Consider the following 13,936-nt stretch of genomic DNA (forward strand, 5'->3'; position numbering starts at 1 on the left):
GCCGTGGAGTCGATTCCGACTCGTAGTGACCCTGCACAGGGTTTCCGAGGCTGTAAATCTTTACGGGAGCAGAACGCCTCATCTTTCTCACGTGGAACCGCTGGTAGTTTCGAACTGCTGACCTTGCGGTTCACAGCCCGATTCGTAACTACTACGCTACAGCCTCGGAAACCCTGTGCAGGGTCACTATGAGTTGGAACCGACTCACACGGTACTTAACAACAACAGAGAAAAACAAACTCTAACCAAAAACAGGGAAAAAAATGCTTCCTGATTTAAGTACTGACCCTGTCGTTATTAATAGTATATTATGGTAAGTATGTTATGGAGTCCTGGTGTGGCGCTCTGGGTTAATGCGCTAGACTGCAAAGTCACTTTGAACCACAAAGTCGGCGGTTCGAGCTCACCAGGCTCCTTGAAAACCCTGGGGTCGCTATGGGTTGAAATCAACTCTAAGGCACTTAACAACAACCACAACGAATGGTAAGGTACCACCATCTGTTAAAAGTTATGCAGAAAATAGGTAAGACTCCAAAAGTACAATCAAGAGTGATTACAATACACGGAATAAAAAGTGTGGTGTATGTGCACACAGTACAGATCACTCGATATCCTTAAGAGAGAAATTATTTTGATTTGTTTTTTGAGAGTCTCATGAAGATGAAAGTTAGTAAGACTCGTGGGCTTCTGGTGCCCTAAGATTTTCTTCACCAAGGCACAGTGAGGGAAGGTCCAGAGAGAGGGCTTTGTCTCGGTAACCAATGCTTTGTCTAAGTATTTTGTACCCATTTACATCCAACTGTGCTGGAGGCCTAAAGCAGGGGATTGGTGATTGTGTTTTGCTGAGCTTCTCCATTTGTTTATTTTCAAACACACACAGTTAAATATTCCCAGTATGAAAATCCTAAACTAGCTGCTGTGAACAGAGGTCTTTATGTAAATTATGAATCATTGTATTCATGAGGAACAGGGTTCTAAAATCAAAAGGTAAGAAATTCTAAACTAGAGCAGGAGTCTGGGTTTTACTGTCATCTGCTCTTTGCTCTTTCATACAGGTACCACGTGTGAGGTCATGCCGCTCTTGCATATCAGAATAGGCCCCTGAAAAGAGTTGTTTTTGTGCCCCCACAAGACAATGAGAGTAGCTTAGTATGTGGGTTTTCATTTGCCCCAGGGATTAAGAAATATGGTAAAAGATATACAGTTACTATGTTGTCGTTAAGTGCCATGGAGTCATTGCTGACTCAAATAGGGTTTCCAAGGAGCAGCTGATGGGTTTGAACCATCAACCTTGTGGTTTGCAGTCCAATGTTTATCCTAAAATGCCACATCAGGAGTCCAGTCACTCTGTTACCCCTTTGGTAAAAGGTCACACCTAAATGTAGATGTGTTCTTTTTTACTCCATTTCCTTTGAAATCTTTCAAAGACTTGCATTGAACAACAATTGCATCATTGCCTTTTAAAATATCAGTGTAATAACTTTGTGACCCTTATAGTTCTTCATGAAAATGGTTGTCTCTATAATAGATTGTTTTTTCTTACTGACCACTTCCTTGACTTTGGGGTGGAATCACTGTCTCCAGCTTCAGAGGCAAACTGTGTTCACTGCAGCTGCCAGTGTTTAGTTTTTCCTAAGGGGAGGCTGGGGATGAGGTGTGGAAGAAAGAGAGAGTCAAGGGGGTGGTCCAGTTGTATTGGTTTGGACATGCAGATGTTTGATATGTATTTTACCCTGTGTACAGGATATATATGCAAATAAATCCATCTCTATTTTATTCATAGTTCTAATGGCAAGTCTGTGTCATGGTCTGAACCAGGTGGAAGACAGGTACCCAAAGGGCAGCACACGTGGCAACGCCTCTCTGTGCATGTGAAGACCAATGAGACGGCCTGTAACCAAACGGCCGTCATCAAGCCCCTCACTAAAAATTACCAAGGCTCTGGGAAGAGCCTGACCTTTTCAGATACCAGCACCAAGACCCTTTATAACGTGGGGGAAGAGGAGGATACAGAACCAGGTCACTTCAGCTCTCCTAGCAGCCCTTCCATGGTTCTGCACCGACGTGTGCCAAGTGCCATGACCACCCCTCCTCTGCCGCCCCACCTGACTGCAGAGGAGACCCCCCTCTTCCTGGCAGATCCGGTCATCCCCAAAGGCTTGCCCCCTCCCCTCCAGCAGCAACAACATCAGCAGCCACCTCAACAACAGACATCCCTGATAGAACAGCTACAGGACGTCGTCAGCAACTTCAGCACTGCGATCCCTGATTTCAATGCGGTGCTCTCGGTCCCTGGGGCCCTGGGCAATGGGGTGCGCTCCCTGTTCCCTCCTCCGCCTCCTCCACAGCACCTGCAAATGCTCCCACTGCAACTAAGCACCTTCGGGGATGAGCCCATCTCCCCTCCAGCAGAAGATGAGGATGAGGATGACAGCGAGCGATTTAAGCTCCTTCAGGAGTATGTGTACGAGAGGGAGGGGAACACAGAGGAAGATGAACTGGAGGAGGAAGATGAAGACCTGCCAGGGGCCAGAAAGCTGACCCCAGAGAACTCGCCTGCCCTGACGCCTCCATCGCCTTTCCGAGACTCAGTGGCCTCTGGGAGCTCGGTGCCCAGCTCCCCAGTGTCTGAGTCGGTGCTCTGCACCCCTCCCAATGTGACCTATGCCTCTGTCATCCTGAGGGACTATAAGCAAAGCTCTTCCACTCTGTAGGAAGAGGAATCCACATGGAAAAGCAAGCTGAATCAGAGAGCCACCAACAGAGTTGTGCAGAAAGCTGGGAGAGGAGGAGTATGGAGAGGAGAGGACAAAGTCAAGAGTAGGGGAAGAGAATGCTGCTGCTGCTGCTGGCACCTTAAACCAGGAGAAAGGGGAGTCTACTGCACTCCACACGCAAAAACAAATCCAGGCAACAGGTCTGATTCTTGAATTATTGGAAAGCCTTCTCTAGGAAGAAAGAGAATTCTGACGAAGCACAATCCCATATGGCATATAACTTTTATGGCAAAAAATAAATAAATAAATACATAAAAGGTAAAGTAATAAAATCAATAACAATTAAATCTCCTCTTTGCCCAACTGTACTAAGATACAGATGCCCATACATACTTTGTCCAGCTTGAAAAAGGACAACACCTGTGGAGGTGACCATTGAATCGTTAGTTCACCTGATGGTGTTCCAGCAGGTCATACCGAGAATGGTGGAGCCAGAGCTGGTGGATAAAAGGGGAGCAGGCATGGAGCCACCCAGACAACAAATGATGGAACTCAACAAATGATGGAACTCATTCCTATCCAGCCTTCTCCCGCGTCTCTTCACCCACCACACTCTATCCCATGCCAGCCTTGCTGTAACACTTGGAGAAGGGAGCGTGAACGTCATGCTGCTCTGTGGTTTCTCTCTCTTTAAGAAATCAGGAATAAGACCAGTCACCAACAAGTGCTTCCTCAGGAGTGCTAAGGGAGGGAGGAGTGAGCTGCAAGACAATAGGTAAGCATGAAACTTTGAGGAACAATTGGTCAGCACAATCAGCTTCCTACATGACACTCACTTATTAGAGAACTTAGAAAAAGCTCAGAACAAGAACTTGTTTAGCGTGGCTGAAAGCAAAACTCTTGTGGATTAAGCTGTGTTTATGCCAAGGGGCTTCCAGTTACCCTTAAGTTAAAAAAGAACAAACCATGTGGCAAAATTGTTACCTTCCATTTACTGTAGCAAATAATACTTACCAGTCGAACTTCTAAGATGCAGTATATATGTACAATGTGGTGCCATTGTTTCTCTTATGTATTACAGAAACAAATCCATCTTTGATCCTAATGGTGTACTCATAGCAACTATTACTAGTTTCAATGACAAATGGTTCCTTCCTATTGTCACTGAAGTCCTGTATTACTAAACTCTCTGGTGAATGTGTTCTTGTGTCCTTGTAAACCTGTGACTATCAAATTTGTGCAATGTAATGTCAATTTAACTGCAACTAGAAGATTGTCTTTCGAGTATATTTAGCTATTTTTATGTTCAAATACTGTTTTCTATATAACTGTCACCAATATCAACAGATACTTTTTGAAGGTTTGAGTGGTCCAGAGGTTTTCGTATGCAGCTCAGATGGTCATTCCTCATCTCAGAGGGAATGTATTTTTCAGATATTTTATGATATGAGAATATTATTAATAAAGTGGCTTGAGATTTGTTATATTAAAAGCTCAAAAAAAAAAACTGTGGGTAACAATAAAAACGTAAATTTTATGAACTTGCACACATTAAAACATATGATTGAAGAGACAATATTTCGTATTACTTTAGTTTTTTGAAACATTTTCCACAGCTTCTTGTGTTTTCTATGCTTTAATGCAACTACTAACCACAAGTCTGATCAGAATTTCTCAAATATTGATTCATCCATCACTTTTGGCCTTCTTTTCATTTCCATGTACTTTTATGCCTGTATTTTCTTGATATGTTTGGTATTTGCTGTTGCGTAATATCCATGTCTTTGGTAATCCAGTTGTTCCAGTTCCACCCCATGTTTATCCTCAATAAAATCGATTTTTCTTGCTGTTTTGATTTCTACTAATATTTGTGGAATAAATATTATCCCCTTCGATTTCTTTGTTGATGCCTTATGTTCAGTCATATTTTTTAATATTCTTCCTTCATATTGAAGTTACTGCTTTCTCAGCCAAAATAATCTTAAAACTTTTAAATACCCACTGCATCATTTATCTAAAATTCAAAACCAATCCAAAGCTGGAGGCTCGTCTCACTCTTATCTCACCATATCCAAATGCCTGGGTTTGCCAGCCCCACCTCAAGAATATGCCTACTTTCCTCTAAAAGGCACTTGGAAACAGCTTTGGTGAAAAAGAAGACATCATGATTGAAATGTGGATGTCAATTCCACTTTCCATTATAATGAAGTAGACTGAGAAAAATGAGTGATTCCGGTGCTTACCAGGTGGATTTCTACTAACTGGTATCTTAATAGGGGAAAGATAGATCTTATTAGTGAAAACTGTTTTTGTTTGCTTATTTTTTTTTTATCTTAATTAAAGATGTTAAGTCCACTAACATATATCCTTGACATTACATCACATGTGCTTTTGTATTTTTAAAAGTAAAAATAGATAAACAACATCTACTATCTAGCCATATAGGAGGTGAGCTTGTTCTGAGGCTTTGGTCTGAGACATTTGATGAATATATTGAACACTACACTGATCATGTTATTACTTGGAAGGCCTACCACTAGCATGGATCTAGGTTTTCTTAAATATACTAGAGTATTGGCTCTTATGAAGGAATCCTGGTGGTGCAATGGTTAAGTGCTCAGCTACAAACCATAAGGTCATCGGTTCAAACCCTCAGTCACTCCACAGGAGAAAGAAGTGACAGTCTGCCTCTGTAAAGGGGACAGCCGGGAAACATGATGGGGTAGTTCTACTCTGTGCTACACGGCTGCTGTGAATCAGAATCAACTCAACAGTAATGGGCTTTTGGTTTAATATCTCTTATAACTGTTCAAAAATGAACACATACATACATATACTACACACCAAAAGGGCAAAAATCTATGTGCTTGTTCAAGCTATTGAGCTTCTTATAAAAAGTGTTTTCTTTTGACTCATTAATAATGCCTTTTGTCAAATAATCTTGATAATGCCATATAATGCTGTATAATAAATATTTTCTATTTATCTATGTGTGTATGTCTTCTCTGCATTTTGTAAGAGTTCTACTAATAGAAACAGACTGATGTAAGAAATAATGTCAATGGTGTTACTGTGTACAAAACATCCCCTCTAGGCAACATTAGAGATGCAGGGTGGAGAGAACATGTTTAGTGAGGATAGGTGCCATTAATCATTAATCAGGTTATCGTTGTTGTAAACTTGTTGTTAAGTGTCATTGAGTCAGTTCCAACTCATAGTTCCAACTCATAGGGTTTCCAAGGAGCAGCTGGTGAGTTTGAACCACTGACCTTGTGGTTCAAACCGACCTTGAGGTCAAGTGCTTATCCCATGGTACCACACCAGGATGGCCCTTAAAGTGGAGTGCTCTTTGACTATGAGGAGGTTCATATCTCAAGCAGCAACAGTTAAAAGTGAAATCTGAAATTTAAAGTCCCAGTGTCTGTGGAAGGTGTTACCACTCTTCTTTTTGGTGGAGTGTGTGGGTTGCCAGACTCCTGGATCTCCACCAGAGCTCTAGAGACTGAAACTTCAGTGAGTCCCTGGCCTTTATTTCATTGATGCTTTACAAGGCTTCATGCCTCTGGTTCACATTTTAGTGAAACCTAGTTTCTTTCCTGGCCTTATCCACCTGTTCACCTCAAGATCCATTTGCCGTATTTCACTTAAAACTTCACTGGTCCCAAAAATAAGGGACTGTCATTCACTGTTCTCTGCCATGGTATTGCTACAAAGTGAGCGTTCTGCCAAGTATCTCTAAGAGAGAGAACATAGTTAGTAAAAGAGCCATTTCTATAAGACCATAAAGGATTTAGAGGGCAGAAAGTGGGGCAGGAACACCAAAGGTTTCTTCAGTGTACCCAGAAAATAGATTTAAATGGGAGTTCAGTATATGTCAGGTGGAAAAGTAATAGGCTAGAGATTTATGGAAAAAAAACTTGGAAGGAAAAAAAAAATATATTGAGAGTGATAGAGAAGAAAAAAGAATATGTTTAGGAGTGCTACACCCAAGACACCAGCTGATCAACATACGTAATTATGGCCTCTACTCCATGAGAGTTTAGAAGCCTCCCATGGACTAGCAAGAAGACGATTTGTGAGATGAAGGTTGGGGGTCTAGAAACCACAAATAACATAGCTGCCCCTGAACTATTCCAAGGAATACTGTAAAAGGGAATTAAAGTGAAATAACCAGCATTTTTCACATCAGAAGCTGGATCATATGAAGAAGAACATGGTTTCGGAATTGGAGTAAGACTCATGAACAACCTGAGATATGCAGATGATATAACCTTGCAGCTGAAGGCGAAGAGTTAAAATACTAACGAAGCTAAAAGACCATAGCCTTTTGGTTGCACCTCAGTGTAAAGAAAACTAAAATCCTCATCACTGGACCAATAAATAACATCATGATAAATGGAGAAAAGACTGATGTTGTCAAAGACTTCGTTTTGCTTGGATCCACCATCAACACTCATGGAAACAACAAGAGTGAATGACATATTGCATAAGGCCAATCTGTTGCACAAGTCATCTTTAAAGTGTTCAAAAGCAAAGATGTCAGTTTGAGGACTAAAGTGTGCCTGCACCAACCATGGTATATTCAATAGCCTCATATGCATGTGAAATTTGGATAATGAATCAGGAATACCATAGAAGAATTGATGCATGTGAGTTATGAGGAAAATAATTTTAAAGATGCCACGGACTGCCAGAACAACAAACAAATCTGTTAGAAGAAGTACAACCAGGATGCTCCTTAGAAGCCAATACGACCAGATTTTGTCTCTCATACTTCAGACATATCATCAAAATTTATCTGTCCCTGGAGAAGGACAGTTTGATTGGTAAAGTGGAGGGTCAGTGAAAAAGAGGAAGACCCCTAACAAGATGGAATGGCAGAGTGGAAGCCACAATGTGCTCAAGCATAGCAGCAATTGTGAGAATGTTGCAGGATCTTGCGGTGTTTTGTTCTGTTGTACATAGTGTCGCTTTGGGTCAGAAACGGCAGCACCTAAGGCGTCTTGGTGTGGTGCTGTGGGCTAATGCGTCTGACTTCAAAGTCATTTGAACTACAAGGTCAGTGGTTCAAGCTTACCAGCTGCTCCTTGGAAACCCTATACAGGGTCGCTATGGGCCGGAATCAGCTTGATGGCAACTAACAACAACACCAATAACAACTAACAACATTCCAAACATTGGAATTCTGGTGTGGGGCTGTAGTATAAACACTGTTCACGGTCAGCAGTTCAAACCTTCCCAACCACTCCTCAGAAACCCTATTCAGGTTAGCTATGAGTAGGAACTGACCGGATGACACTTAACAACAACAATGGCAATACTAAATATTGTGCAAAGTCTTTGCATTCTTATTTAATCCTCTCAGGATGAATGTCACATAGATATTTTAGAGAGACACTGATATAATTTGCATAAAGTGTCTCAACTGAACTGCTAACTGCTAGTTTTGTGGTTGAAACTCACCAGTTACTCCTCAGAAGTCTATAAAGGCTTACTCTGAGTCAGAACTCGACAGCACTTAACAACAAAGAGTCTCAACTGGTAAGCAACCGAGCAGGGATTAATTCATTGCTTATCCTGAACCAATACAGAGTCTGTGAGTTTGTCACCCACTCCGGATATGAGGAAAGGGAGACAAATGACTATTTAGTGTATAGGATAGGCACTGGACTGCTAATTGAAAAGTCCACAGTTCAAATCCATCAGCCACACCTCAAAAATCCTATACAAGGTTGCTATGAGTCAGAACCAACTTGATGACTCTTTAATAACACCACCAACACTCTCTCTTAAGACTGTTCACTCATTTGTGTCCCATGAATTTTCTTCACTTCCACAACTATATTATATTCACATGCCTCTTTCCTTCCATAGATTGTATGGATCCAATTTTCTTTCTTCTTTCTTTCTTTTTCTTTCTTTCTTCCTTTTCTTTCTTTCTTTCTTCCTTTCTTCTTTTCTTCCTTTCTTTCTTCCTTTCTTCCTTTCTTCCTTTCTTCCTTCCTTCCTTCCTTCCTTCCTTCCTTTCTTTCTAATTTTCTAGCCTTCTGGACAAAGCGGGTACACAGTAAATATTTGTTGAGTATTGGAACATCATGTGATTTTTGCCACCTTAAATCCCTAAAGAGTTGTTCCAAGACTTACATGGGATCCAGAGCTCTTTATTTCCATCTGCTGATCCTGGCTCGGCCAATCTTAGCACACACTCTACCAGGAAAAAGAAACTCACCTTTTTGCATCAGCAAGAGCTGTCAGACTGAATAGCAGGTCTAACCTTTCCTGCACAGGAGTGTGATGATCCTCAGTGTATCCTGAGCAGATGCAGAGGTCCAGCGGGGCATCGTGAGGTGTGGGGAAGAATGTCTCCTTCCTGCAGCTAAGACACAGGATCCTCTGAAGTGGGTCGTGAGCTTATGGGAGGGCACCAAAAGTCACTGAGGGGAGGAGAAGCAGGGAGCTCCTTCTTACTGAAGTATATGTCTTTTGACAAAGTGAAATGGAAAACCAAAAGAAGACAGGCTTTCTGCTCCTTCCCGTTCAACAGGCAGCCACAGCTTCTCTTGCAGTACCAGCCGCATCCCTGAGACAAGATGGTGAAGGTCAGAGTCAACAGATTTGGCCGTATTGATACTTGGTCACCAGGGCTGCTGTTTACTCTGGCAAAGTGGAGGTTGTTGCCATCAATGACCTCTTCATTGAACTCAACTACAAGGTCTACATGTTCCAGTATGATTCCACCCATGGCAAGTTGAATGTCACTGTCAAGGCTGAGAACAGGAAGCTTATCATCAATGTGAGGCCCATCTCTGTCTTCCAGGAGTGAGATCCTGCCAACATCAAGAGGCGTAATGCTGGCGTTAAATATGATGTAGAGTCCACCGGTGTCTTCACAATTTTGGAGAAGGCTGGGCCTCACTTGAAGGGTGGTGCTGAAAGGTTAATCTTCTCTGACCCTTATGCTGATGCCTCCATGTTTGTGATGGGTGTGAACCATGAGAAGTTTGACAAAGTCCTCAAGATTGTCAGCACTACCTCCTACATCATCAGCTGTTTGACCTCCCTGGCCAAGATCATCCATGACAATTTTGGCATTGTGGAGGGACTTGTGACTGCAGTCCATTCCATCACTGCCACCCAGAAGACTGTGGATGTCCCCTCTAGGAAACTGTGGTGTGATGGCTATGGGGCTGCCCCGAACATCATCCCTGCATCTACTGGTGCTTCCAAGGCTGTGGGCAACATCATACCTGAACTGAATGGGAAATTCAGTGGCATGGCCTTCCGTGTCCCTACTCCTAACGTGTCTGCCGTGGACCTGACCTGCCACCTGGAGAAAGCTGCAAAATATGATGACATCAAGAAGATGGTGGAGCAGGCATCAGATGAACCCCTAAAAGACATCCTGGGTTACACTGAAGGCCAAGTCATCTCCTGTGACTTTAACAGTGACACCCACTCTTCCACCTTTGATGCTGAGGCTGGCATTGCCCTCAATGACAACTTTGTCAAGCTCATTTCCTGGTATGACAATGAATTCAGCCACAGAAACAGGGTGGTGGATCTTATGGTCCACATGGCCTCCAAGGAATAAGAGCCCCCTGGACCACCAGCCCCAGCAACATCACTAGAGGAAGAGAGAGGCCCTCAGCTGCTAGGTATCCTTAATCCAACTCTACCCCGCTATACACTGAGAAGCTCCCATCCTCACAGTTTCCATCCAGAACCCCCTGGAGAAGGGGAGGAGCTTAGAGAGCCCAGTCTTGTCATGTACCATCAATAAAGTACACTATCCAGCCAAAAAAAAAAGAAGATAGACACGCCTATTTACTGAGGTGAACTAAAGACACATGTTGTTGTTTGGTGCCATAGAGATGGTTCCAACTCATAGCAACCCCTACACAGTAGAATGAAACACTTACCAGATCCTGTTGTTTCCTCACAATTGTTATTATGCTTCAGCCCATAGCTGCAATCCCTGTGCCAATCCAGCGCATTTCAAGTCTTCCTCTTCTTCTATTGACCCTCCACTTTACCAAGCATGTTGCCCTTCTCCAGCAGTTGATCCCACCTGATAGCATGTCCAAAGTATGAGAGATGAATTCACATCATCTTCACATCTAAGGAGCATTCTGGCTGTCCTTCTCCCAACACAGACTGGTTTGTTTTTCTGGCAGTCCATGGTATTTTCACTACTCTTCTCCAACACTATAACTCAAATGCATCAATTCTTCCATAGGCTTCCTTCTTCACTGACCTACCTTCACAGCGATTCTGAAAGCATACCATGGCTTGGTTCAGGCACACTTTAATCTTCAAACTGATACCTTTGCTCTTTAACACATTAACAAGCTCTTGTGCAGCAGATTTACCTGATGTAGTATGCTGTTTAAGTTCTTCACTGCTGCTTCCATGAGTGCTGATTATGGACCCAAGCAAAATGAAATTTTTGACAACTTCAGAGTTTTAGATTGGTTCTCTTAGTGTGACCTGGGAAATGAGGTTTGTAATTAATTAGTAAACAAAAGGAAAGAAGCTTAGGAGTGAGGATACCACAGATTGAAAAATAAAATCATAGAATCAAAAATTGGAAGGATATATTTAAAATAAGCTCTCATCCAGTTTAGGACTCCATTCCCCGTGTCCTGTTCCTCTTCGTGGGTCAGGCAGGGGCCAGGTGAGAAGCCACTGCTGACAGATGTTGGGATTAGGGAAAGATCTGGGAAGAGTGCCTTTGCCCAAAGTCACTACTCAAAGGAGAGGGGACAGACAGACCTGGATATTACAAGAGAGAAAGTCCCAAACCACAAACCTGAGTAGAGAACAGAACTTGGGTGCAAATCCAAAATGAGGACATGGGAGAAAACAGGAAAGCTGAGAAGAAAGTTTAGAACAATTCAGTAAGGCAGTAGATGGATGGAATCCTGGAGAAAATCATGCCGATGGTGGAAGGAGAACCATCTAGGTTTTCATGGAGGGTACAGGCTTCTTTTCAAGGATGGCATGGACTTAGGCTTTTGACTTTTGTTTATATATTTTCATTGACTTAAAACTTAGATTTAGTGGGAGAAAGCTCCAATTGTTAGAAAAGTTTCATTTTCTTGAGCTGAAGTCTGTCTGTCTCTAACTTTGTAGTCATTGTGGTCAGATTTCTGCCCTCTTGGAGGGTGGGATGTGTGTGAAAAAAAAACAATGAACAACTTAAATCCTCAGTCTGTATGACTTTGCTTCAGCAACTTGAGTATAGTTATAACATCACTCTGTATTATAGTGGCTCTGTATTCTCTGAGTCAAATTACTTTAAACTTGTAAATCTCTACTGAAGTCATATTCTAGCTTCTGAGTATCCTTTGAAAAAGCATCATCTGGAATTCAGTATAACACTGAACATATACTTTTATTCCCTTAGTCATTATATTATTATTTCGGCCTTAAGATCATGTTGACTCTATTAGCAGGCTCCCTAGAGTTTGTATTCACACGTACTCTAAGCCGATGCTAACCCTTAAATATGATTTGCAGGAAAGCCAACAGTCAGAGATAGCTATATGAATGAGATAGAAATGGGTATGAATGCATTTTCTTAAGTTGGATTTCCCCAGAGATAGACCCTGAGACAAGGATTCCAATGCAAGTATTCTACTGGGAAAGTGACGCCTGGAAGCACTTGTAGTCTTATAAGGAGGTGAGGCAGTAAATAGGAGAAAATGCACTGATGCAAGGATGCACTAGTACACAAGCTACCACTGTACGCTCAGTCTTTGTTTTTTTAATGCTTTATTGTGAATTATGTAATAGTTTACATGGGAGGACACTAGCTTCACATTGATCCCGTCCTATATCATTTCCTTCCAATGGTTACAATCCCCTCCATGCATCATCCACCAACCAAAGGGCATACCCTGCAAGCCTGCCCCCCGCCCCCACCCTAGTCGTCCGCACACAGCCCCTCTTCCTCTCTGAGTCCAGAGTACTCAGCCGCTCCATCTCCCCACGTCATTGTCTCTGCCTCCATCCCTGGCATTGCTGCTTCTCTGGGTAGTGTTCCTTTCTCAGCTCTTCTCCCTTGATGGTCCCAGGGACCTCTGCTCCTAGACTGAAAAGTTAATCATTCCACTCCCTTTGCCACAAAACATCTACCTTTACATTTCCAGCCCTTACTATCAGTCCTGATAACAATTACTCACTATTGTATCGCAAGACCTATCCGCATCTCCTTTCATCAGCCCCAAATAGATAGAATAAATACTACTCAGTGGAGATTCTACCTTGTTCCATGCCCACTGGATCTAGGTTCCCTCTTGAAAGCTTGTAATCCAGTCACTTCTTGCCTCTGTAGCCACCCCCATTCTAGGTAACCAATGTCCAAGTTGCCCATCCCTGTCCTCCTCCTGTGTAGAGGAGGTGGGAATGATCCTCGCTGTGAAGATTTGTTCCCTCTTTTGAGCTCCTGCTTCCATAGGTCAAGTTCATCAAATTGTATCAGATTGTTCTTCTTTCCCTTTTATTTCTTCTTCTGGTTGAGCTCTGATCATCCAGTCCTTGAAGCCAGGTCAAGTGGGTATTATCTGCAAGTGCGGATGAACTTATGCATGTTGTAGACTCAGTCTTGATGGGGACTCTTGAAGACAGAGTAGCACATGCCTTATAATTACCTCTGCTCCCTATAGAACAAGAGTGTTGGAAGCATTTCTTTACTATTTTCTGTCAGTTCTTGGCTGAGAGCTGCTGGGGAGGAAGTTGCATATTAATTCTGAAGAACTTCCAGCCTGTCCCAGGGTAAGATCCTATCTCCAGAGCAAGTGCACAAAGAATTGCTGATGCTGACAATTGGAAAACTTTAGATTGACCTGCAAGGGGATTGTGGGTACCCCAAGAGTATGTGTGGACCACCAATAATATCTGCTATAGATATGTATTGTTGAATAGATAGACAGACAGATACTGAGATAGCTTATATACACAGATTCAGATAACAATGCTTTGTGTCTCATACTTCGGACATATTACCAGAAAGAACTGTAGAAAATCAGCAAAAAAGGAAGAAGAAGCCCAAATAAGATGGATTGGTACAATGACAGCAGCAATGGTCTCAAGGATAACAACAATTGTGAGATGGCACCAAACCAGCAGTGTTTCATTCTGTTGTATGTAGGGTTACTACGCATTAGAACTGACTCCAAGTACTTAACAACCTTGCTTGCTGAAAGTGAAGAGGACTT

General features: G+C 42.5%; 1 protein-coding gene and 1 pseudogene across 2 annotated transcripts in view; both read left to right on the forward strand.

Annotated features, from left to right (window-relative positions):
- Positions 1-2,967, forward strand: part of GRM1 (glutamate receptor, metabotropic 1) — a 680,560-nt gene extending 677,593 nt beyond the window's left edge. Inside the window, exon 10 of one of the 2 annotated variants that reach the window (XM_006872052.1) lies at positions 1,784-2,713. Coding sequence is in view for 1 of the 2 variants with exons in the window: in XM_006872051.1 (XP_006872113.1) it covers positions 1,784-2,714 (931 nt within the window). In the remaining variant the exon portion in view is untranslated. Of the gene's footprint in view, positions 1-1,783 lie in introns of both variants that reach the window. The other variant, XM_006872051.1, reaches the window with a different exon arrangement.
- Positions 2,968-9,384: 6,417 nt separating this feature from the next.
- On the forward strand, positions 9,385-10,308 carry LOC102835496 (annotated as a pseudogene).
- Positions 10,309-13,936: the final 3,628 nt, after the last annotated feature.

Source organism: Chrysochloris asiatica, unplaced genomic scaffold (genome assembly GCF_000296735.1).
Source record: "Chrysochloris asiatica unplaced genomic scaffold, ChrAsi1.0 scaffold00182, whole genome shotgun sequence".
Taxonomy (NCBI): Eukaryota; Metazoa; Chordata; class Mammalia; order Afrosoricida; family Chrysochloridae; genus Chrysochloris; species Chrysochloris asiatica.